This window comes from Erinaceus europaeus, chromosome 13, assembly GCF_950295315.1.
Source record: "Erinaceus europaeus chromosome 13, mEriEur2.1, whole genome shotgun sequence".
Lineage (NCBI taxonomy): Eukaryota > Metazoa > Chordata > Mammalia > Eulipotyphla > Erinaceidae > Erinaceus > Erinaceus europaeus.
The window spans coordinates 41,851,044-41,875,350 of record NC_080174.1 but is presented as its reverse complement, the minus strand read 5'-3'; the positions used below and the strand labels follow the sequence as shown (position 1 = coordinate 41,875,350).

The 24,307-nt window shown below is 44.9% G+C and overlaps 1 protein-coding gene across 9 annotated transcripts in view; it reads right to left on the bottom strand.

Annotated features, from left to right (window-relative positions):
* PIGV (phosphatidylinositol glycan anchor biosynthesis class V) overlaps positions 1 to 23,546 on the bottom strand; it is a 55,196-nt gene extending 31,650 nt beyond the window's left edge. Inside the window, exons 1-4 of one of the 9 annotated variants that reach the window (XM_060205632.1) lie at positions 22,880 to 23,321; positions 22,433 to 22,520; positions 19,085 to 19,219; positions 493 to 1,611 (exon numbers count right to left, since the gene is read on the bottom strand). In XM_060205632.1, the coding sequence (XP_060061615.1) occupies positions 493 to 1,611; positions 19,085 to 19,162 (1,197 nt within the window). In that variant the 5' untranslated portion in view covers positions 19,163 to 19,219; positions 22,433 to 22,520; positions 22,880 to 23,321. The other 8 variants (XM_060205633.1, XM_060205639.1, XM_016192287.2 and 5 more) reach the window with 8 other exon arrangements.
* Between the last annotated feature and the right edge of the window lie 761 nt (positions 23,547 to 24,307).

Below are 24,307 nucleotides of genomic sequence, written 5' to 3'. Positions count from 1 at the left end.
AAACAGCAACATATTTTAATTCTGCTGTGCTACAACATTGTCTGTTAAATGTCCTTTTTAAATTTTCTTTTTATTTTATTTGTTTATTATTGGATAGGAACAGATAGAAATTGAGGGAGGGAGATAGAGAGGGAGGAAGACAGAAAGATACTTGCAGCTCTGCTTCATAACTTGTGAGGCTTTTCCCCTACAGGTGGGGACCATGGGCTTGAACCTGGGTCCTTGCACACTGTAGTGTGTGCAGTTAACCAGATGTGCCACCAGCTGGCCCTCTCAAATATCTATTTCCACATTTCTACTATGAGACCCAGTAAAGAAGCAACCTCATCTTCTTTATGTTTCATTCTCAGTGGACTGAGAGCCTATCACAAAAAAAAAAAAAAAAAAGCCCCTAAAGCACTGAATGAACAAATCAAGTACAGATCAATCAAATGAGAGTTAAGGAGTTTTGCCTGTATTCATACCCTAATCCCAGCCAAAACCCCATCTCACCTGAACATGCATGCATAGACCACCGAACAGGAGCAGCACTGCAGCATGGACCAAGTACACAAACACCTGAAGACTGAGGAATCCAAGAGCAGGCTTCTTCTCTAGGGCCTTACAATCCCTTTGCATCCCAAGTGTAATGCAGAACCAAGGGTGGGTAGTCACATATGTCCAAACTGCCCAGGCAACCAGCATAGTCATTGGTGTGGCTAATAGAAAATTGGGTACCTGCTTGAGCTCATAGTATCTCAGAAAGCCAACATTCCAGTAGGTATCCTGAATGTAGCTGTATATTAGGGGACATTTCCAAGAGCACCAAGGTGGCTTGTTTCCATTGGCAATCCGGTAGCCTCTATCAACAGCTAACTGCAGCAAGGGCTCAGGAATGGGGCGAGCTGAGCCTGGCAGACAGAACTGGGTATAAGCATAATATTGAAAGAGGGCAAAGGGAAGGCCAAGTGTGAGCACTAACAGGAACACAGAGCCCATTAACTTTAAGAGCTGTCTCAAAGGATTTTGTACCATGAAAGAAGAGAAAAAGCTTCGGCACTGAGAATGTATGAGGAAGCCAATACTGACTAGCCCGTTGGACCGTACACTAGTGGCAAGGGCAAAGAGAAGTCCACTCGTCCAGCTTCGGCCCCTTTCCAGCTGCCCCATGGCAGTGAACATCAAGAAGGCAAACAAAGCTTCTGAGTAACCAGCTGTGAGGAAGACACTGGCAGGACTGAGGCAAAAGAGCAGTGCTCCATAAAAGGCTTGGCGGGGACAATGCAAAACCCGACAGCCAAGATCATGAAGTGCAACTGCAGCTAGCACAGAGAACAAGGAATTGAGCAATGCTACTGAGATTAACAGGCAACTTCGCAGGCTCAGCAACAGTCGTAGAGGCCTCAATAGTTCAGTCCCTACCACCAGGACCAGAGGGAAACCAGGGAAGAAGGCAAAGTTGTGTTCATACAGGTAGCCGTACTCAGCAATGAAGAGAAAGTGTTCAGCATCCCAGCGAGACAGGCCACCCAGAAGACCTTCCACAAGTTGGTCCAGAGAGCCCGAAGGGGTGAGGCGAGGAGGAGAGAAGGCTTCTGCTTGATGATCAGGGATGACAGCATTGAAGAGAGCCTGTGGGATAAAGGAGAACTAGGATTTTGGTTGAACAACCCAAAGAAAAGAATTACTATTTAGTAAAACATGGAAGAACAAACTTGTTGGCATAATCAGGAGCTTACTTTCGGACTAGGTAAGTTTGAGCTGGACATTCCAGCACAGAGGACAACTAGGCAACAGGAGGGTAATAAAGGCTAGAGATATAAATCAGGGAGCAATCAGTGCATGGAAACATTAAAAGGTGTGAGGAAATGCAGATAGGAAATGCAGATAGAGAAAAGATCAAAGGACTAGACCTGGACATATCAACAATTAGAAGCTTGAAAGAGCACGAGGATCTAGCAATAAAGATCAAGAAGAAACAATCAGGGGGCTGGGCAGTGGTGAACCTGGTTAAGCACACACTTTACAATGTGCAAGGCCCCTGGTTCAAGTCCCTGATCCCCACCTACAGGAAAAAAGCTTCACAAGTAGTGAAGCAGGGCTACAGTAGAGTACACACTTCACCATGTTCAAGGGCCAGTTTCTGAGATTCCTGCCACCCCATGGGAATGCTTGCAGGGATAAAGCTTCAAGAACTGTGGAGGAGTACTATGGTATCTTCTCTATTTCTCTCCTTGTCTTTCATCCTCCATTAAAAACAAACAAACAAAACAACAACAACAACAAAAAAAAAACAGTAGGAACAATGGAGTCATGTAAGCACTAAACCCCAGTGATTACCTTGATGGAAAAAATATCTAGAGTCGCCTCTAAAGCTCCAGAATCTTGGTTTTTGAAAAAAAATATTTAGGGCAGGGGTAGATAGCATAATGGCTATGCAAAGAGACTCTCATGCCTGAGGCTCCAAAGTCCCAGGTTCAATCCCCCACACCACCAAAAAAAAAAAAGAAAGAAAGAAAGAAAGAAAGAAAGAAAGAAAGAAAGAAAGAAAAAAAAAAAATTTATTAATGAAAGAGGGAAAACAAAGAGTATCACTCTGGCATAGACAGTGCTGGGGATCAAACTTGGGACCTCAAACTTGTGAGTCCTACACTCACAGATTTTTTCCCCCCAATTGTAGGAGATAAATATTTGTTTGCCAGAGGAAATGCTCTAGTAAAAAGAAAAAGGGGAGTTGGGCTGTAGCGCAGCAGGTTAAGCGCAGGTGGCACAAAGCACAAGGACCAGCAGAAGGATCCCAGTCGAGCCCAGGCTCCCCACCTGCAGGGGAGTCACTTCACAAGTGGTGAAGCAGGTCTGCAGGTGTCTATCTTTCTCTCCCCTCCTCTGTCTTCCCCCTCCTCTCTCCATTTCTCTCTGTCCTATCCAAGAACAACGAAAACAATAATAACTACAACAATAAAACAACAAGGGCAACAAAAGGGAATAAATAAATATTTTTTTAAAAAGGAATATGCAGGAGAGATGGAAATCTGCTAGGAAAGGTAAAAGAGGTGGTCCAGGAGGTAGTGCAGTGGATAAAGCATTTGGTACTTTCAAGCATAAGGTCTTGAGTTCAATCCTCAGCAGCACATGTACCAGAGAGAGATGTCTGGTTCTTCCTCTTTCCTATCTTTCTCATCAGCCAATAAATAAAATCTTAAAAAAGAAAGAAAGAAAAGGTAAAAGAAGATGAACTCCACTGCACAGGCAGACAGGTTAGCTTCAGAGGACAGACTATTCACACTTTCAGTAGCGAAGGCACAGATGTGCAGATATGGGTTAGCTGATGGTTGTGATGGTCACTTCTGAATACTTCTATTTTTATTTAATTTATTTTTAAGTTTTCTGAGTATTCATTCAGGAAAGCAAATGGGAGAAAAGGTGTTAGAGACAAAGTGGAAAACATGCCCCTCAAAGTGGGCTATGCAGTGGCAGGGTAACTACTTCAACCGGACTTGCATGCCTTAGTCTCCTAGTCCAATTCCCAATGTCACAAGTACCAGAGTAGTGCTCCTGACTACTCAGTCTCATAGAAAATACATACATACATACATACATATATATATATATATATATATATATATATATATATATATATATATATATATTATAAAAGATAGAGATGAAAGGCAGAGATTAAAAAAAAAAATGGTGAGGGAGTCCGGTGGTAGTGCAGCAGGTTAAGCGCAGGTGGCGCAGGTGCAAGGACCGGCGTAAGGATCCCTGTTGGAGCCCCTGATCCCCACCTGCAGGATGGTCACTTCACAAACAGTGAAGCAGGTCTGCAGGTGTCTTTCTCTCCCCCTTTGTCTTCTCCTCCTCTCTCCATTTCTCTCTGTCCTATCCAACAACGATGACAACAATAATAACTACAACAATAAAACAAGAGCAACAAAAGGGAATAAATAAATATTTTTTAAAAAATGGTGAAAGAGACCACAGCACTGAAGCTTCCTTCAATGCAGTGGGGCCAGGCTCAAACCTGGGTCATTCATATGGTAAAAGCAGCATACTATCGAAGTGAACTATTCTGCCAGTCCAAATACATCTTTTAAAAAATAGTCTGTGGGGAGTCGGGCTGTAGCGCAGCAGGTTAAGCGCAGGTGGCGCAAAGCACAAGGACCAGTATAAAGATCCCGGTTCGAAGCCTGGCTCCCCACCTGCAGGGGAGTCGCTTCACAGGTGGTGAAGCAGGTCTGCAGGTGTCTATCTTTCTCTCCTCCTCTCTGTCTTCCCCTCCTCTCTCCATTTCTCTCTGTCCTATCCAACAACAACAATAATAACTACAACAATAAAACAACAAGGGCAACAAAAGGGAATAAATAAATAAAATTTTTTAAAAAGTCTGTGGTGGTCCAGAAGATGGCACAGTGGAAGATGGCACAGTGGATAAAGCATTAGCCTCTCAAGCATGAGGTCCCAAGTTCAATCCCCGGAAGCATATGTAGCAGAGTGATATCTGGTTCTTTTTCTCTATCTTCCTATCTTTCTCATTAATAAATAAATAAATGGGAGTGGGGCAGTAGCGCAGTGGGTTAAGCGCACTTGGCGCAAAGTGCAAGGACCGGAGTAAGGATCCCGGTTCGAGCCCCCTGCTCCCCACCTGCAGGGGAGTTGCTTCACAGGCGGTGAAACAGGTCTGCAGGTATCTATCTTTCTCTCCCCCTCTCTGTCTTCCCCTCCTCTCTCCATTTCTCTCTGTCCTATCCAACACCGACGACATCAATAACAACAACAATAACTACAACAATAAAAAACAACAACAAGGGCAACAAAAGGGAATAAATAAATATTTAAAATAAGTAAATAAATAAATAAATAAATAAATAGGGAGTCGGACGGTAGCACAGCGGGTTAAGCGCACATGACGCAAAGCGCAGGGACCAGGGTAGGGATCACGGTTCGAGCCCCCTGCTCCCCGCCTGCAGGGGAGTTGCTTCACAGGCGGTGAAGCAGATCTGCAGGTGTCTGTCTTTCTCTCCCCCTCTCTGTCTTCCCCATCTCTCTCCATTTCTCTCTGTCCTATCCAACGACGATGAAAACAATAACTACAACAACAATAAAAAACAACAAGGGCAACAGAAGGGAAAATAAATATAATAACTAAATAAAATCTTAGAGAAAAATAATCTGTAGTCCAGAGGGAGAGTTCAACAGGAAGGGTTCCTGTCTTGCCATGCATTCGGCACAGATTTAAGCCACAGCACTATATAGGAGTATCATAGTACCATAGGAAGCTCAGATGCTAGAGTGCTTCTCTCTCTTTCTCTGCCTGAATGAAAAAGAAATGCTGGAATAGTAAAATCTTACATATGAAAGAGACCCACATTCTACAAAATAAGTAAATAAATGAAAGGAAGGAAGATGGATGGGGTCTTGGTGGTGGTGCACCTGGTTAAGCAAACATGTTATATGAACAAGGACCTGGGTTCAAGTCCCCGATCCCCACCTGTAGGGAGAAAGCTTTGCGAGTGGTGAAGCAGTGTTGTAGGTGTCTGTCTCTCTTCTTCTCTATTTCCACCCTTCCCTCTCACTTTTTAACTGTCTATATCTAATAAACAAATAAAGATTAAAAAATTTTTAATGTTCTTAATTATTTATTTTTTAATATTTATTTATTTTCCCTTTTGTTGTCCTTGTTTTATTGTTGCAGTTATTGCTGTTGTTATTGATATCATCGTTGTTGGATAGGACGGAGAGAAATGGAGAGAGAAGGGGAAGACAGAGAGGGGGAGAGAAAGACAGACACCTGCAGACCTGCTTCACTGCCTGTGAAGCGATCCCCTGCTGGTGGGGAGCTGGGGGCTTGAACCAGGATCCTTACGCCAATTCTTGAGCTTCGCGCCACGTGTGCTTAACTCACTGTGCTACCGCCAGACTCCCATAAAATTTTTTTTAAAAAAAAAAGATGGATGTGCACTGGAATTATCCAGGGAGTTTCAAAAATATTAATGATATCTGGATCCCTTCTCTCAGACTTAATGATTTAACTGGTGTGTGTGGGGGGTAGTTTAGTCATATTTAGAATATCCCCTGGCGAGTCACTTCACAAGCAGTGAAGCAGGTCTGCAAGTGTCTATCTTTCTCTCCCTCCCTGTCTTCCCCTCCTCTCTCCATATCTCTCTGTCCTATCCAACAACAACGACATCAACAACAACAACAATAATAACTACAACAATTAAAAAAAAAAAACCAAGGACAACAAAAGGGAATAAATAAATAAAATTTTAAAAAATAATAAAAAATAACCCTTGGTGATTCTCAGGTACAGAAATAGTTGAGAAGGTGGGGGAGAAAGCATAATGGTTATGCAAATAGACTCTCATGCCTGAGGCTCCAAAGTCCCAGGTTCAATCGAACCACCAGAAGCCAGAGCTGAGCAGTGCTCTGGTGTTTCTCTGTGTGTCTCTGCATCTCTCTCAAAAAATAAAACTAATAAAAAATTTTTAAAAAGAAATAGCTGAGAAACAAGGAAGGTAAATGGACTAAGTAAGACAACACACTAAGACAGCCCAGAAAGTGGTTCAGTGAATAAAGCTTTGATATCTCAAACTGGAAGCCCTCAGTTCTTAGCATCACATGTACTAGTGATGCTATGGTACTCAATCATGCTTGCACTGTCCCTCTCTCTCCTGTAAAACACACACACACACACACACACACACACTAAGATTGTCAGGTAACACACTAAAAACTAGCTTGGATTAGTGATAATAGGTATTAGTGGGACTGGGTGGTGGCGCACCTGGTTGAGCACACGTTACAATGTGCAAGGACCTGGGTTCAAGCCCCCAATCTCCACCTGCAGGGGGAAAGCTTTGCAAGTGATGAAGCAGTGCTGCAGGTATCTGTTTTTCTCCCTCTCTACCTTCCCTTTCCCTCTTGATTTCTGGCTGTCTCTATAAAATCAGTAAATAAAAATAATTTAAAATATATGTATATTTACTATTTATTTATTTTTGCCTCTAGGGTTATCGCTGGAGCTCAGTGCCTGCACAATGAATCCACTGCATCTGGAGGCTATTTTTTCCATTTTGTTGCCCTTGTTGTTGTGCTTGTTTTAGTTGTTATTGTTATTGTTGTCATAGCTGTTGTTGTTGGATAGGACAGAGAGAAATCGATAGAGGAGGGGAAAACAGAGAGGGAGAGAGAAAGATACCTGCAGACCTGCTTCACTGTTTGCGAAGCGACCCCTGCAGATGGACAGCTGGGGGCTCAAACCAGGATCCTTAAGCCTTTCCTTGCACTTTGTGCCACCTGCTGCGCTACTGCCCAGACCCCTATTTATTTAATTATTTTAAATATGTATTTATTTATTCTCTTTTGTTGCCCTTGTTTTTTATTGTTGTAGTTATTATTCTTGTTGTTACTGATATTATCGTTGTTAGGACAGAGAGGGGACTCGGGCGGTAGCGCAGCAGGTTAAGTAAGGGGTGCCAAGCGCAAAGACCGGAGTAAAGATCCCGGTTAGAGCCCCCGGCTCCCCACCTGCAGGGGAGTCGCTTCATAGGCAGTGAAGCAGGTCTGCAGGTGTCTATCTTTCTCTCCCTCTCTCTGTCTTCCCCTCCTCTCTCCGTTTCTCTCTGTCCTATCTAACAACGACATCAGTAACAACAATAATAATAACTACAACAATAAAAACAAGGGCAACAAAAGGGGAGATAAATAAATAAATAAAAATAAAGATAGGACAGAGAGAAATGGAGAGAGGAGGGGAAGTCAGAGCAGGGGAGAGAAAGATAGACACCTGCCGACCTGCTTCACCAATAGTGAAGTGACTCCCCCGCAGGTGGGGAGCCACGGGCTCCAACCAGGACCCTTACCCAGGTCCTTGGGCTTTGTGCCACCTCCACTTAACCCGCTGGACTCTTTATTTTATTTTTTTAAAGAAACTTTATTTCTTAATTTTTTTTTCCCCTGTGGTCTGGAGGTGACGCAGTGGCTAAGGCACTAGACCCTCAAGCATGACGTCCTAAATTCAATCCCCCGCAGCACATGTACCAGACCAGAGTGATGTCTGGTTCTTTCTCTCTTCCTATCTTTCTCATAATAAATAAATAAAATCTTTAAAAATAATTTTTCCCTTTTGTTGCCCTTGTTGTTTATCGTCATCGTTATTGTTGTTGTTATTGTTATTGCTGTTATTGTTGTTGGATAGGACAGAGAGACATGGAGAGAGGAGGGGAAGACAGAGAGGGGGAGAGAAAGACACCTGCAGACCTGCTTCACCGCCTGTGAAGCAACCCCCTGCAGGTGGGGAGCCAGGGGCTATTTTTTTTTTTTTTAAAAGAGAGGTTATGGGAGTCGGGTGGTAGTGGAGGGGGGTTAACCACACATGGCGCAAAGCACAAGCACCAATGGATCCCAGTTCAAGGCCCCCGTTCCCCACCTGCAGGGGAGTCGCTTCACAAGCAGTGAAGCTAGTCTGCAGGTGTCTATCTTTCTCTCCCCCTCTGTCTTCCCCTCCTCTCTCCATTTCTCTTATCCAACAATGATAACAACAATAATAACTACAAAAATAAAACAACAAAGGCAACAAAAGGGAATAAATAAATAAAAATTAAAAAAAAAGAGAGAGGTTAGTGTAGTTACGGGTTTTGTTGTCAAAAGGCCTTTAGTGCTCTAGACTGACCCTCCCATCCCCCCCTCCATGGCAAAGTAGGCACACTATTCAAGTAAGCTATTTTGTTACTCTCTTTTTTTTTAATTTGGTAAATAGGATCAAAGGTGGGGCCCAGGAGGTGGTACACCTGGTTGAATGCACATGTTACAATGTACCAGGACCAAGGTTCAAGGCCCCAGTCCCCACCTGTAGGGGGAAAGCTTTGTGAGTGGTGAAGCAGAGCTACAGGTGTCTCTCTGTCTCTCTCACGCACTATCTCCCCCTTCCTTTCAATTTTCTGGCTGCTTCTATCCAATAAATTAATAAAGATAATTTAAAAAAGTAAACAGGATCAAACTCAGGGCCTCAAACATGTCAAGTATGTCCTTTATCACTAAGCTAAGTCCTGAGTCTTATGTTTTTTCTTTGAGCAGATTCAAGTATGACGTAGACAAGAACTGATTTTAAACAAGGCTGAGTTTTTGCCCTTTTTCATAGGAGGGATAAGGAAGCATGCTGTACTCTTAATGATGGATATGGTACCTAAGCTGGGTAAGAAGTAGAGGTGAGCCAATAACTGTGGGCTCACTCCCTCCATCCCCTTTCTATGATCTTTCTGTGCTGCCATAATGGTGTGCATGAATGTCTGGCCAATACTCTCAAGAGCATCAACAATGCCAAAAAGGAGAGGTAAATGCTGAGTTCTTATTAGACCATGCTCCAAAGTCACGGTCCAGCTTTTAACTATGAATGATGAAGCATGGTTTCACTAGTGAATTTGAAATCATTGATGGTAACAGAGCAGGGAAAATCCTTGTGTATCTCACTAGCAGGTTACACAAGTGTAGAGTGATTAGCCCAAAATCTGATGTGCAACTCTAATATCTAGAAAAATTATGGGTGGTCCAAGAGGTAGTGCAGTGGATAGGACAGAGAAATTGAGAGGGGAGGGGGAAGTAGAGATGAAGAGAGAAAGATAGACACCTACAGACCTACTTCACCGCTTGGAAAGCAACCCCCACTGCAGGTGGGGAGCCAGGGGCTGGAACCGGGATCCTTGCACAGGTCCTTATGCTTTGTACTATATGTACTTAACCCAGTGCACTACCACCCAGTCACCTAGTCTATCACTACACACGCACACGCACACGAGGGAAAATCCTGGGGATTCTTTAGCTAGGGATATAATACATAAGTGCAAATAAAATGATTCAGTAAAAAAAGAAAAGTAGAGGGGTGGGGCGGTAGCACAGCAGGTTAAGCGCACATGGCACCAAGTGTAATGACCAGCTCAGGATCCTGGTTCTAGCCTCTGACTCACCACCTGCAAGGGGGTCACTTCACAGGCAGTGAAGCAGGTCTGCAGGTGTCTATCTTTCTCTCCCCCTCTGTCTTCCCCTCCTCTCTCCATTTCTGTCTTATCCAACAACAATAGTAATAATAATAACAACAAGGACAACAAAATGGATAAGTGGCCTCCAGGAGCAGTGGATTCATAGTGCAGGCATCGAGGTTAGGCTAATAGCACAATAGACTCTTATGATTGAGGCTCTGATATCATAGGTTCAATCCCTGACACCATCATAAAACAGAACTTAACAGTGCTCTGATTTTTCTCTCTCTCCTTCTCTGTCTCTCACTGAAATAAATTTAGTGACAGGAGAGACAGCTCCACTAGTACAGCATCAAACTTTAATGCCCAAATTCTGGTTTGGTCCCCAATGCCACATATACTTGACTGGTGCTCTGGTTTGTTTTTGTGTTTCCATCTTTCTTTTTAATTTTCTTTTTATTTACTTATTTTTTAATTATCTTTATTTATTTGTTGGGTAGAGACAGCCAGAAATTGAGGCAAAAGGGGGAGACAGAGAGGAAGATAGACAGACAGACACCTGTAGACCTGCTTTACTACTTGAGAACTTTTTTCCCTTGTAGGTACAGACTGGGGGCTTGAACCTGGGTCCTTGTGCATTATAACATGTGAGCTCAACTAGGTGCATTACCACCTGGCCACTCTCCCTCTCACTCTCTTTCTCCTCTCTGCCTCATGTAGAACTTGCCATCACATACATAATAAAATAAATCATGGTCCGGGAGGTGGCGCAGTGGATAAAGCACTGGATTCTCAACCATGAGGTCTCAAGTTCAATGCCCAGCAGCACATGTACCAGAATAATGTCTGGTTCTTTTTCTCTCTGTCTATCTTTCTCATGAGAAAATAAATAAAATCTTTCAAACTAAATAAATAGTGGTCCGGGAGTTGGTGCAGTGGATAAAGCACTGGATTCTCAACCATGAGGTCCCGAGTTCGATCCCCAGAAGTACATGTATTAGAGTGATGGCTGGTTCTTTCTCTCCTCCTATCTTTCTCCTATCTTTCTGAATAAATAAATTATTTAAAAAACAAAATAAATAAATAAATCTTTAAAAAAATAGTCTGTGGGGCCATATGGTGGCACATCTGGTTAAGTGCACACATTACAGTGCACAAGGACCTAGGTTCAAGCCCCTGGTCTCCACCTGCAGGGTGAAAGTTTCACAAGTGGTGAAGCAGGGCTGCAGGTGTCTCTCTGTCTCTCTCCCTCTCTATCCCCCCATCCCTTCTCAATTTGTCTCTGTCTCTATCCAATAATAAATAAAAATATACTTTAAAAAATAAGGGGCTGGGAAAATAGCATAGTAGTTACGCAGGTTTTATAGTTCCAGTAAATAGTAATATATAAAATAATATAAATATATAAATACATACAACATATAATAATATAAATATATAAAGAGCATACAAAAATAAGATAAGTTAAAAAAATGGAGTTGAGGGAGTCGGGCTGTAGTACAGTGGGCTAAGTGCAGGTGGCGCAAAGCACAAGGGCCGGCATAAGGATCCCGGTTCGAACCCGGCTCCCCACCTGCAGGGGAGTCGCTTCACAGGCGGTGAAGCAGGTCTGCAGGTGTCTATCTTTCTCTCCTCCTCTCTGTCTTCCCCTCCCTCTCTCCATTTCTCTCTGTCCTATCCAACAACAACAACAACAATAATAACTACAACAATAAAACAACAAGGGCAACAAAAGGGAAAAAATAAATAAAATAAATATAAAAAAAAAAGTCTTAAAAAAAAAATGGAGTTGAACAGTTTAAGAGGTGGTGCAGTGGAGAGCTCCTCTCCTCTCCTCACCTCCCCTTTCCTCCCCTTCTCTCCCCTCCCCTCCCTCCCCCTCCCCTCCTTTCCCTTCCCCTCCGCTCCCTTCCCTTTCCCTCCCCTCCTCTCCGTTCCTCTCCTTTAAGAGATGGTGTAGTGGAGAGCAAACTTCACTATGTATTTAATTTTACCAGAGCACTGCTCAGATCTGTCTTATGATGGTGTAGGGGATTGGACCTGGGCCTCAGAACCTTAGTCGTGAGTGTCTTTTTACTTCTTACATAATCATTAGGCTGTCTCTTCCACCCAGCACCAAACTTCTAAGTATGAAATCCTGAGTTTAACTCCCAGCATCATATATACATAAACAACCAAACAAATAAACGCATCCCAGGAGGTAGCACAGTGGATAGGATGTGTGCATCATCATTAGGCTGTCTCCCCAGGCCGGGTTTGGATTCTTTCTCTTTGGACTCAATCTCTGACTACTACTACATTGTTGATTGGTTTCAGTGTGAAATCTATCTTAAGAGTGGAGTTGGCACCATGAGGTAGTTGAGGGACAGTGAAATGGTGAATAATGGGTCTAAGGCTTCTTTCTTCTTTTCTTTTGTTTTCTCTTTCTTTTTTCCTTTCTTTCACTAGAGCACTGCTCAGCTCTGACTTATGGTGGTGCAGGGGATTGAACCTGGGACTTTGGAGCCTCAGGGATGAGAAGTCTCTTTGCATAACCATTGTGCTATCTACATACCCCCCAATAAGGATAAGAAAAGCAACACTTTGTATTAGGAGCTAATCAGGAATGAATTGTCATTAACAGATATGGCAGCAAAAATGAAGAATAATTGAGGAATTGGCTCTAAGGCTAGAACTAAGAGGTGAAAAGGGAAGAAAATATTATAAAATGGCATTACTGTTGGATACCTTTTGTCCCACTATATTGCCTGTAACTTAAGAGAAAGGATGGGAGTCGGGCGGTAGTGCAGCGGGTTAAGCACATGTGGTGCAAAGTGCAAGGACCAGTCTAAGGATCCCCGTTTGAGCCCCTGGCTCCCCACCTGCTGGGGAGTCGCTTCACAAGCAGTGAAGCAGGTCTGCAGGTGTCTCTTTTTTTCCTCCCTATATCCTCCTCCCCTCTCAATTTCTGTCCTATCCAAAAATTCAAAAAAAAAATAGCCACAGGAACAATGATTTGTAGTGTTGGCACAAAGCCCCAGCGATAACCCTGGAGGCAAAATAAATAAATAATTTAAAAAATAATAATAATATCCCCACCTGCAGGGGGGTCTCTTCACAGGCGGTGAAGCAGGTCTGCAGGTGTCTTTCTCTCCCCCTGTCTCCCCTCCTCTCTCCATTTCTCTCTGTTCTATCCAACAATAACAACATCAATGGCAACAATAGCAATAATAATGACAATAACAAGGGCAACAAAATGGGAAAAAATGGCCTCCAGGAGCAGTGGATTTATAGTGCAGACATCGAGCCCCAGCAATAACCCTGGAGGCAAAATAATAATAATAATAATAATAATAATAATAATAATAATAAAATTGTGGTGGTCTAGCAAACAGTCTAAAGAACACATACTTGTTTTCAAATCACCATCTGAATTAGAACTGCTGTCCTGGATCCTTAACCAAGAAGCTGTTTCACAGTAATATTTTGTTGATTCTTTCAATCAATTGGCTGATGCCAATTCAAAGCCAACAATGAGTCAATGCCAGGCTGGCAACAGATAGGGAAGAGGTAAGATAGAGAGGGAGAAAAAAATACCTGCAGCACTGCTTCACCACTCATGAAGCTTTCCCCTCACAGGCAGGGATCATAGGGGCTTGAACCTGGGTCCTTGTACATTGTAACATGTGCATTCTACCAGATGCACCACCACCCCAGGGCACCTACAACTCCATTTAAAAAAAATTATTTTATATTTATTTATTTTCCCTTTTGTTGCCCTTTTTAAAAAATTGTTGTAGTTATTATTGTTTTTGTTATTGATATCGCCGTTGTTAGACAGAACAGAGAGAAATGGAGAGAAGAGGGGAAGAAAGAGGGGGAGAAAAAGACACCTGCAGACCTGCTTCACGGCCTATGAAGCGACTCCCCTGCAGGTGGGGAGCCGGGGCTCCAACCAGGATCCTTATGCTTTGCACCACGTGTGCTTAACCCGCTGTGCTACCGCCCGACTCCCTACAACTCCATTTTTTTAAAATTATTTTTTAATATATATTTATATTTATTTATTCATTTTCCATTTTTGTTGCCCTTGTTGTTTTATTGTTGTAGTTATTATTGTTGTTGTTATTGACGTCGTCGTTGTTGGATAGAATAGAGAGAAATGGAGAGAGGAGGAGGAGAGAAAGACAGACACCTGCAGACCTGCTTCACCGCTTATGAAGCAACTCCCCTGCAGGTGGGGAGCCGGGGGCTGGAACCGGGGTCCTACCGCCAGTCCTTGCGCTTCGCGCCACGTGTGCTTAACCATTGTGCTACCGCCTGACACGCTACAACTCCATTTTTAAGGATCTTTCCCTTTTAGGTTCCTCCCTTCCTTTCTCCCTTTCTCTTTCTCTCTCTCTTTTTTTTAATTTTAATGTTTCCTCTTTTGTTACCCTTATTGTCATTAGTATTGTTATTGCTGCCATTGTTGTTGGATAGGACAGAGAGAAATGGAGAGAGGAGGGGAAGACAGAGAGGGGGAGAGAAAGAGAGACACCTGCAGACCTGCTTCACCGCCTGTGAAGCGACTCCCCTGCAGGTGGGGAGCCCGAGGCTGGAACCGGGATCCTTACTCCAGCTCTTGTGCTTCGTTCCAAGTGCGCTGAACCAGCTGCGCCACCACCCGGCTCCCTCTCTCTCTCTTTCAAGATACAGAAATAGAGGGGGAAAGTAGAAGGGGAAGAGAGAGATATCTGCAGTACTACAGGTGGGGACCAGGGCTTCACTCAGGTTCTCAAGCATGGTAACATGTCTATTCTACTGGGTGTGTCATGGCCCACCCCCCGTGCAGTTTATCAGGTCATTTCAAGCAGGAAAAAAAAAAAAAAAAGGGACAGGAGTGACAATTCTAGATAACAGCCCCAGTCTCTAAATCAGACAATTTTTTTAAAAGTTTTTTTTTCTTTAACTTTATTTTATTTGATAGAACAAACATAAACTGAGAGGGAGGGAGAGACAGAGAGAGACACCTACAGTCCTATCCTCCTTGCAGGTGGAGACTGGGGCCTTGAACCTGGATCCTTGTGCATAGTAATACATACACTTAACCAGCTGTGCCACCACCTAGCCCCTCAAAGACTCTTTTAACTAAACTTGTAACCCAGCAAGAGAAGAGAAGAGAAAGGAAATACATTTTCCACAAAGGAATGAGCTATGAGCCTCAACAGAGTGCTACTTGTTATAAAAGAAACACAGTTACACTACTATAGGGCTGAAGAAATAGCTCACTTGGACAGTGTGCTGCTTTGCAATGTGTGCAACCTAGGTTCAAGCCCTATTGCACTGAAAGAAACTTTGGGGGTGGGGGTAGATAGCATAATGGTGGGAGTCGGGTGGTAGCACAACGGATAAAGCGCAGGTGGCGCAAAGCGAAAGGACAGGCATAAGGATCTCAGGTTCGAGCCCCCGGGAGTCACTTCATAAGTGGTGAAACAGGTCTGCAGGTGTCTAACTTTCTCTCCCCTCACTGTCTTCCCCTCCTCTCTCCATTTCTTTCTTCTTTTTTTTATTTTTAAGATTTTATTTATTTATAAGAAAGATAGGAGAAGAAAGAACCAGACATCAATCACTCTAGCACATGTGCTGTTGGGGATTGAACTCGGGACCTCATGCTTGAGAATCCAAAGCTTTACCATTGTGCCATCTCCCGGACCACTCCTCTCACCATTTCTCTTTGTCCTATCTAACTACAACAATAAAACAAGGGCAACAAAAGGGAATAAATATTAAAAAAAATAAAAGATAGCATAATGGTTATGCAAAGAGACTCTCATGCCTGAGGTTCCAAAGTCTCAGGTTCAATCCCCGTGCTACCATGAACCAGAGCTAAACAGTGCTCTGGTAAAAAAAAAAAAAAAAAAAAAAAGTATATATATATATATATATACATACATACATACATGAAAGAAACTTTAGTGCTGTGGTCTCTTTCACTCTCTCTGCCTCTCTGGCTCTATCTTATTAAAAAAAAAAAAAAAAAAAGAAGTGAACATAACATCCCTAGGAAATTGACATATATTTAATGACAACACAAATAGTGGCAATCTTCTAAGCACTGGGCACTGGGCTAGCTACTGGATATAATTCATACATAAGCGAATTTTAATTAAAATATGCATCAATGTGGGGCAAGGAAGATAAATCACTGGGAGAAAGGGTGCCTGCTTTTTGGGACCCCAGATCAAGTCCCCAGTAACAGTCCTGGGGGAAGTTGTGGTGTCTCTCCGGCTCTTCCTCTGCTTATCTCTCCTTCTGTCTGAAAAAACTGGTCTGGAGGAGTGAAGTCCTGACTATGAAGAAACACACACACACATTTCAAGGGTCTTGTGAGGAAAGAGAGTTGGCAAAAGGACAATTACATTCTGAGGGTTGTTTATAGGTAAAGCAGTAAAGGAGACACCTGGGAAATAGTAGGAAACACTGCTAACTAATTTAAAGACGGTGCTGTCTTTGTTGATCTCACAGCAGCCTATGACACAGTCTGGCACCGTGGTCTCCTAGTCAAGATCTCAAGATGCCTGCCTCCATGGGTGGCAACACTATATCGTTTCTTCTCCAAAACAGAAGATTCCGGGTGCATCTGGGTGACAAGTCTAGCAGATGGAGACTTGTCTCAAGTGGCCTCCCCCAGGGCTCTGTTCTGGCTCCTACGCTATTTAATATTTACATCAATGACCTCCCAGAAACTTCTTCAAGGAAGTTCATCTACGCCGATGACATCTGCTGTGCAACTCAGGCATCCAAGTTCGACATCCTCGAGGAAACACTCACGAAAGACATGTCTCTGATATCTGATTACTGTAAAAAATGGCGACTAATCCCTAGCACTGCAAAAACGGTATCATCTGTTTTCCATCTACACCATGCCTCGGCCTCGTGTAAGCTTAATGTGCAGCTTGGCGATACAAGAATCCAGCATGAAGCCCAGCCAGTCTATCTTGGCGTTACTCTCGATCGCACTCTGTCATTTCATGAACATCTCATAAAAACTGCAGCAAAGGTGGGCGTGAGGAATAACATCATTGCAAGACTGGCCAGCTCCTCATGGGGCGCGAGCGCTTCCACACTACGATCATCATCTCTGGCATTATGCTATTCCACTGCAGAATACTGTGCCCCAGTATGGTTCCGTAGCCCCCATGTCCACTTGGTCGATTCCAAATTATATTCCTCCATGAGGATAATTTCTGGAACCATCTGTTCCACCCCGGTTCCATGGCTGCCAGTTCTCAGCAACATCGCCCCGCCAGATATTCGTCGGGATGCGGCATCATCTAAGTTCATTTCCCACGTCTACGCTCGACCAGACCTGCCAATATACGCGGATATCTCCGCCCACCCTGTTCAACGCTTGATGTCTCGTCACCCAATCTGGTCTCCTACGTCTACACTGAACTTCTCTGTTCCAGACTCTTGGAAACAGAGTTGGCAGTCAGCTGAGGTAAAGAACAAACACCTCATCACAGACCCCTGTAAGCGTCAACCTGGCTTTCACCTAGCACGTTATGATTGGGCCCTCCTCAATCGCTATCGAATAGGCCATGGCTGGTGTGCAGCTATGTTCCATCGCTGGGGAGCCAGAGACGACCCCAACTGCCCCTGCGGCTACAGACAGACTTTGACCCACATAGTCAACGACTGCCACCTCTCCAGATTCAAAGGAGGTCTCGAAACTTTACATCAGGCTCAACCTGACGCTGTTGACTGGCTACGGAAGAAGGGCAAATGACAGAAGAAGAACTGCTAACTAAATAAACAAACAAACATGGTCTCAGGACAGTGCCACCTCCCCCCCCACTCAACTGACTGACACAATACTAAGTCTCCTAGGAAGGGAACCATGGGCAATGCTTTGAGCTGTCACAGCCTAGCAGTGTCTCTGGTTACAGAACACCATGGTCAGTTAGAAATACCAATAGCCCAGGAATTGGCACAGTGGGTAAAGTGTTGAGCTCTTACACATCAAGTTCTGAGTTTGATCCCTGGCAATGCATATACCAGAGTAATGGTCTGGTTCTCTCTCCTCTTAAAAAAAAAGGGGGGGATATATAGCACAATGGTTATGCAAAGAGACTCTCATGCCTGAGGCTCTAAAGTCCCAGGTTCAATCCCCTGCACCACCATAAGCCAGAGCTGATCAAGTCTCTGGTTAAAAAAAAAAAAAAAAGTCATGGTCCGGAAGGTGGTACAGTGATAAAGCTTTGGACTTTCAAGCATGAGGTCCTGAGTTCAATCCCCAGCAGCACATGTGCCAGAGTGATGTCTGGTTCTTTCTCTCTCCTCCTACCTATCTCATAAATAAAATCTTAAAAAAAAAAAAAAAGTCCTATCCACTTTTCAGTTATAAAGTCTAGGTTTTGGGGTCGGGTGGTGGCACACCTGGTTGAGTGTACATGTTACAATGTACAAGGACCTGGGTTCAACCCCCCCCCCCCACCTACAGAGGGAAAGCTTCAGAAGTGGTGAAGCAGTGCTATAGGTGTCTCTCTCCCTCTCCCTCTCCCTCTCCCTCTCTCCCTATTTCCCTTTTCATGTCAATTCCTAGCTATCTCTATTCAGTAAGTAAAGACAGTAGTAACTAAATAAATAAATAAAGTCTAGGTCTCAGGGGCCGGGTGGTGGTGTACCTGGTTACAGTGCACAAGGATCCGGGTTTGAGGCCCCGGTCCCCATCTGCGGGGGGAAAGCTTCACAAGTGATGAAGCAGGGCTGCAGGTGTCTCTCTGTCTCTCTCCCTTTCTATCTCCCCCTTCCCTCTCAGTTTCTGGTGGTCTCTATCCAATAAATAAAGATAATAAAAATAAAAAATTTAAAAAAAAAAAAGGTCCAAGAAGGATGACAGAGGACCTAGTGGGGGTTGTATTGTTATATGGGAAACTGGGGAATGTTATGCATGTACTTACTATTGTATTTACTGTTGAATGTAAAACATTAATTCCCCAATAAAGAAGTGAAAAATAATAAATAAGTAAATAAATTAATTAAATAAAGTCTAGGTCTCTATGGTTCCAACTTCACAGAGGGGCAAACATGGAATGTAGAAAGGAGAACTATTCTTAGCCCTACCCCGGCCTGTCATATTGCAGAACTAAGGATCAGAGACTGACCTGCAGCACCAGAGTCAGGGCACGGCAGCTGACTGCAAACCTCAGCACTTCTTTCCGGGATGGGTCAAGGGTCCACATCCTCTTATCACCAGGAGTTCAGGAGTGTTGCTGCCAGGACTGGGCTCCCTCAGACTTCTATACTCCAAAACCCAAGAAGAAAATATTACACATGAGACAAAAACATACTTGAGGAAATATTTACTTATAAGAGAGAACTAGAGGGGGCCGGGCGGTAGCACTGTGGGTTAAGCGCACTTGGTGCAAAGCACGAGGACCAGTGTAAGGATCCCAGTTCTAGCCCCCGGCTCTCCACCTGCAAGGCGGTCACTTCACAAGCGGTGAAGCAGGTCTGCAGGTGTCTCTCTTTTTCTCCTCCTCTCTGTCTTCCTGTTCTCTCTCGATTTCTGTCTTATCCAACCACAACAACAGCAATAACAAGGGAGTCAGGCGATAGCGCAGCAGGTTAAGCGCAGGTGGTGCAAAGCGCAAGAACCGGCATAAGGATCCTGGTTCGAGCCCCCGGCTCCCCACTTGCAGGGGAGTCGCTTCACAAGCGGTGAAGCAGGTTTGCAGGTGTCTATCTTTCCCCCTGACTTCCCTCCTTCTCTCCATTTCTCTCTGTCCTATACAACAACAATGGCATCAATAATAACTACAACAATAAAACAAGGGCAACAAAAGGGGATAAATATTTAAAAAAAGAAAAAAAAAAAAAAAAAGCTTCTGAAAGTAAAAGAAACCACTACTCAAAGAGACCCCTTACAGAACTGGAGATCTTTACATGCCATACATCAGACAAGAGGGTAATAACCAAAATATATAAAGAGCTTACTAAATTTAGCAACAAGAAAACAATTGACAGAAAGGGGTAGATAAGTTTAATGGTTATGCAAAGAGACTCCCATGCCTGAGACTCTGAAGTCCCAGGTTCAATTCCCCATACCACCATAAGCCAGAGCTGAGCAGTGCTGTAGTAAAAAAATAAATTAAAATAAAAAAGAAAACAATTGGCCTCATCCAAAAAATGGGGAGAGAAAACAATTGGCCTCATCCAAAAATAAGCAAATTATTCACCAAAGAGATCCAAAAGGTCAACAAACATATAAAAAAATTCTCCAAGTCACTGACTGTCAGAGAAATGCAAATAAAGACAACAATGAGATACCAATTCACTCCTGTGAGAATGTCATACATCAGAAAATGTACCAGCAGCAAAGGCTGGAGAGCTTACGGGGACAAAAGAACCCTCCTGCACTGCTGGTGGGAATGTCAATTTGTCCAACTCCTATGGAGAGCAGTCTGGAGAACTCTCAGAAGGCTAGAAATGGACCTACCCTATGATCCTGCAATTCCTCTCCTGGGAATATATCCTAAGGAACCAAACACAACCACCCAAAAAGATTTATGTATACATATGTTCATAGCAGCAAAATCTATTTTATTACCACCACTCAGCAGGACTTCGGCCAGCTCATATTTCTAAAACAAACTTAGGGGTAAGATGGAGTTGACTACTAGGGATGAAGAAAACTGTCACTAGGAGTGACAACATCAATTACAACAACAATGAAAAACAACAAGGGCAACAAAAGGGAAAATAAATATAAAAAATTAAAATAAAATAAAAAATTTAAAAAATCAAGGCCATTCTGAGGCTAGGTATGCTTTAAAAAAAAAAAAATTATTGGGCTAGGTAACCATGGCTCCCACAGAATGTTCTGATGCTATTCTGAAGAATTACAGTGAAGGTGGAGAATAACAGGGGTAGTTCACTGATTTGGAAGTGAAGAACTATACCTAAAGAAAAGAAATAATTGGGAGTGGGGCGGTAGCATAGCGGGTCAAGCACACATAGTGCCAAGCGCAAGGACGAGTGTAAGGATCCCGGTTCGAGCTCCTAGTTCCCCACTTGTAGGGGGGACGCTTGGCAAGCAGTGAAGCAGTTCTGCAGTTGTCTTTCTCTCCCCTTCTCTGTCTTCCCTTCCTCCCTAGACTTCTCTCTGTCCTATCCAGCAACGACAACAATAATAGCAACAATGAACAAGGACAACAAAGGGGAAAAAATGTGGTCCGGGAGGTGGCACAGTGGATAAAGCGTTGGACTCTCAAGCATAAGGTCCTGAGTTCAAGCCCCAGCAGCACATGTACTAGAGTCATGTCTGGTTCTTTCTCTCTCTCCTCCTATCTTTCTCATCAATCAATAAATAAAATATTTATTTTAAAAAAAAGGGGGAGTGGCCTCCAGGAGCAGTGGGTTTATGGGGCTGGCATCAAACCCCAGCAATAACGTTGGAGGCAAAAAAATAAAATAAAATAGAAAAAAATAATTAAATTAATAAATTAACATGTAGGGCTGAAAAACATTTTTTTAACCAAAGTACTGCTCATCTCTAGTTTATGGTGGTGCCTGGTACCGAACCTTGTAATAAGTCTGCTTTGTAAATCAGTTTCCCCGGTCTTGTATCTACCTAATACCTACCAAAACCTTTGGGTACCACTTAGATTGGCAGATTTCTGCTCCTTGTTAGACTAATATTCTTTCATTGCACTATGTCTTGTCATCTTTATTACTACTGCTTATTTGTTTGTGAGGGTAGGGGTTTTGTCTATCTTGCCTACCTAGGGCTTTGCATACAAATAGTCTGTGTGCTGACTGCGTGGAAGTGGTAAGAACAAGACACAGCATCAACAGTTCACTGATTCTGGATGTAAAACCCCAGCCCAAGTATTCCGCCCACCACGTACCATTAAGTGCAAAAAGACAAATGGGGGTAAGGATAGTATAATGGGTTACGCAGAGACTCTCAAGCGTGAGCCTCCAAGCTCCCAGGTTCAATCCCCCTACACCACCATAAGCCAGAGCTGAGCAGTGCTCTGGTAAAATAAAATAAGATAAAATAAAATAAAATAAAATAAAATAAAATAAAATAAAATAAAATAAAATAAAACAAAGCTACAGAAGTCACAGGAAAATAAAATTTCTCTGGAAAGGAGCGAGATTGGCCAATAGCCACAAAACTCGCTCCTCGGCACAAGGGGGCGCCGGCTGCTCACTCCAACTCTAGGCTGCCCAGAGGAAAGGAGGGGCCACCCACGCCAGCACGGTCGTCTGCTCAAGATTCAGTTCGAAGGCAACCTTAAAACCCCAGAGAGCAGCGGCAGCTTTTGAGTCCACCCAGCAGTTTCCAACATCTGACTCGCGGAGTGGAGACACATTCTAGACGGACAGCCTCGCCCCCAGCCCCGCTCCCTCTCGGCCCTAGGACCCAGGCTGGATGTGCCCTTCCTCCTTTCCTTCGCTCCCCACCCACATGCAGAAGTGGGGGAACAGGAAAGCACTTAACCCACCTCTGCCTTTTCACCAGGCTTTCAATCTTCCTCTCCCCAGTCAAGCTCTAGCCTCAGCGACCACAGAAAACCTGTATCCTACACTTACCTTATGGATAAGCCAAAGCAAAGTAAAACTAGTGAGCTCTCTCCGTTCAGCTAATTGCAGCCTCGCTTTCCCAACAACCCCTTTGCGAAATCACAGACTGAACGGGCAGGATCCATGCAGACCAACTAGTTTTACTCTCTTCTCCCGTGAGATAAATATGCCCCAGAGAGGTGAGTAATAAGAAATCCCCGTAGTTTTGACATCAGAGATCTCATTAGACCTACTGTGGAGGCCAGTGTAATTACCAGCGCCATTTTATGGATGTGGAAACTGAGACTCACTAGGGTCTAGGGACACATCCAAAGCTACAGCTTTTGCTGTTGTTTTTCCCCTCCCTAGTTTCTGAAACCAGCCCTCACGTCTGGTCACGTGGCTCCCAACTCTTAGCCCGGTAACTGTCCGGTGACAGTCATGCTCTCGCTGAGCTTGCCTAGGGCGGCCAGCTAGCTGCCCGCTGAGAACTCAGGGGAGCCTGTCAGCCTGCGCCTGGACCCCCGGGTAAGACCGACATGCTCTGCGGGGCCGGCCACTGGCTCTGACCCCGCTCCCCGGGGGCAAGAGGCCTCGCTGGCCGCGGCGACCCAGAGTCGCCTTCCGCCGGCCCAGGCGAGGCTGAAGCCCGTCCCAGCCATCTCCCTTCAAGCACAATCGCCAGTGGGCTCCGGCTCCCAGCCCCTCCGCCAGGGCCGCGGCCCGGGGCCGGTTCCCGAGGGGGCTGGCGGTGGCCGGCCCGGAAGGGGGGGTGCGCGAGGCGGTAAAGGAAGAGGCGGCACCCGCAGGCTGCTCAGGCGGAGGGGCGGGGCCTCCCGCTTCCAGGCGGCCTTCGGATACCTTTCCTCAGCCTCTGTGAGACCTCGGTCCCTCCCTCCCCTCCCTTCCCCCCAACGGCGCTCCCAAATTGGTGCCGGGTTCTGAAAGCCGGCCCATCAAGCCCTCCCTGGCCGGGTCCGAACCTCAACTTCTTCATCCGGCCGCCCGCCCCCCCTCCGCCGCCGCAGCCTGCGCCTGCGCACTGGGCCCGCCGACGGCGGCCCCGCCCCGCTCCTGCCCGGACTCGGAGCTGCCCTGCCCCTCTGCGCGGCGGCCATATTGGCTCCGGGATAGCGGGGCGGGGACGGCTGAGCCCCACTCCTCGGTGCCAATCCGCCTTGGCCCCTTCCAGCCTCGGTGACACCTTAAGAGTTCCCTCTCGCACTTGACATACTTATCACGTTCCTCCCCGCGCCTCAAGTGATTCCATTGGGGATGCAGCCCCGATGGGCCGTGCTCTTGCCCCAGTTGCCCTCCACAAACACCCACGGGGTTCCCGCGGGGAGCCAGACTCGGCTACTTGGGGGCTGCCCCGAGGCTTCTTCACAGAAACCAGAGCCACAGTTTCCATGCCGTCAGGCAACAACAGCTCAGCACTGGGGCTGGCACACAATAGATGTTCTCTGAATAGAGAGAAAAGCCTTGGTGTTTCTGCGGCCAGCTTGAGGCAACCTGCATCCTGGGTGTGAAGAAAATGGGGGATCCCCCTGACTTTCCCCTCCAGGAGCCAGGGACCTTCGCTCCTACTTCAGTCCTCAGACCCACACACAGGTGGCTGATAGGGATGGTGAAGGGGACTTCAGAGCACCCCACCAGGCCTCTCCCTGCTCCTTCCTGACTCAGGCACTTTCTCTTCTAGGAAGAGGGTGTTTGTGGGGGAAACACCCAAAAAGGAGAAAGAAGCCAATTCACCAAAACCGTCTGTTAGGGAGGAGCGGCCAGTTGGTACCCCTGTAACGGAAACTGTTAGAACAGCT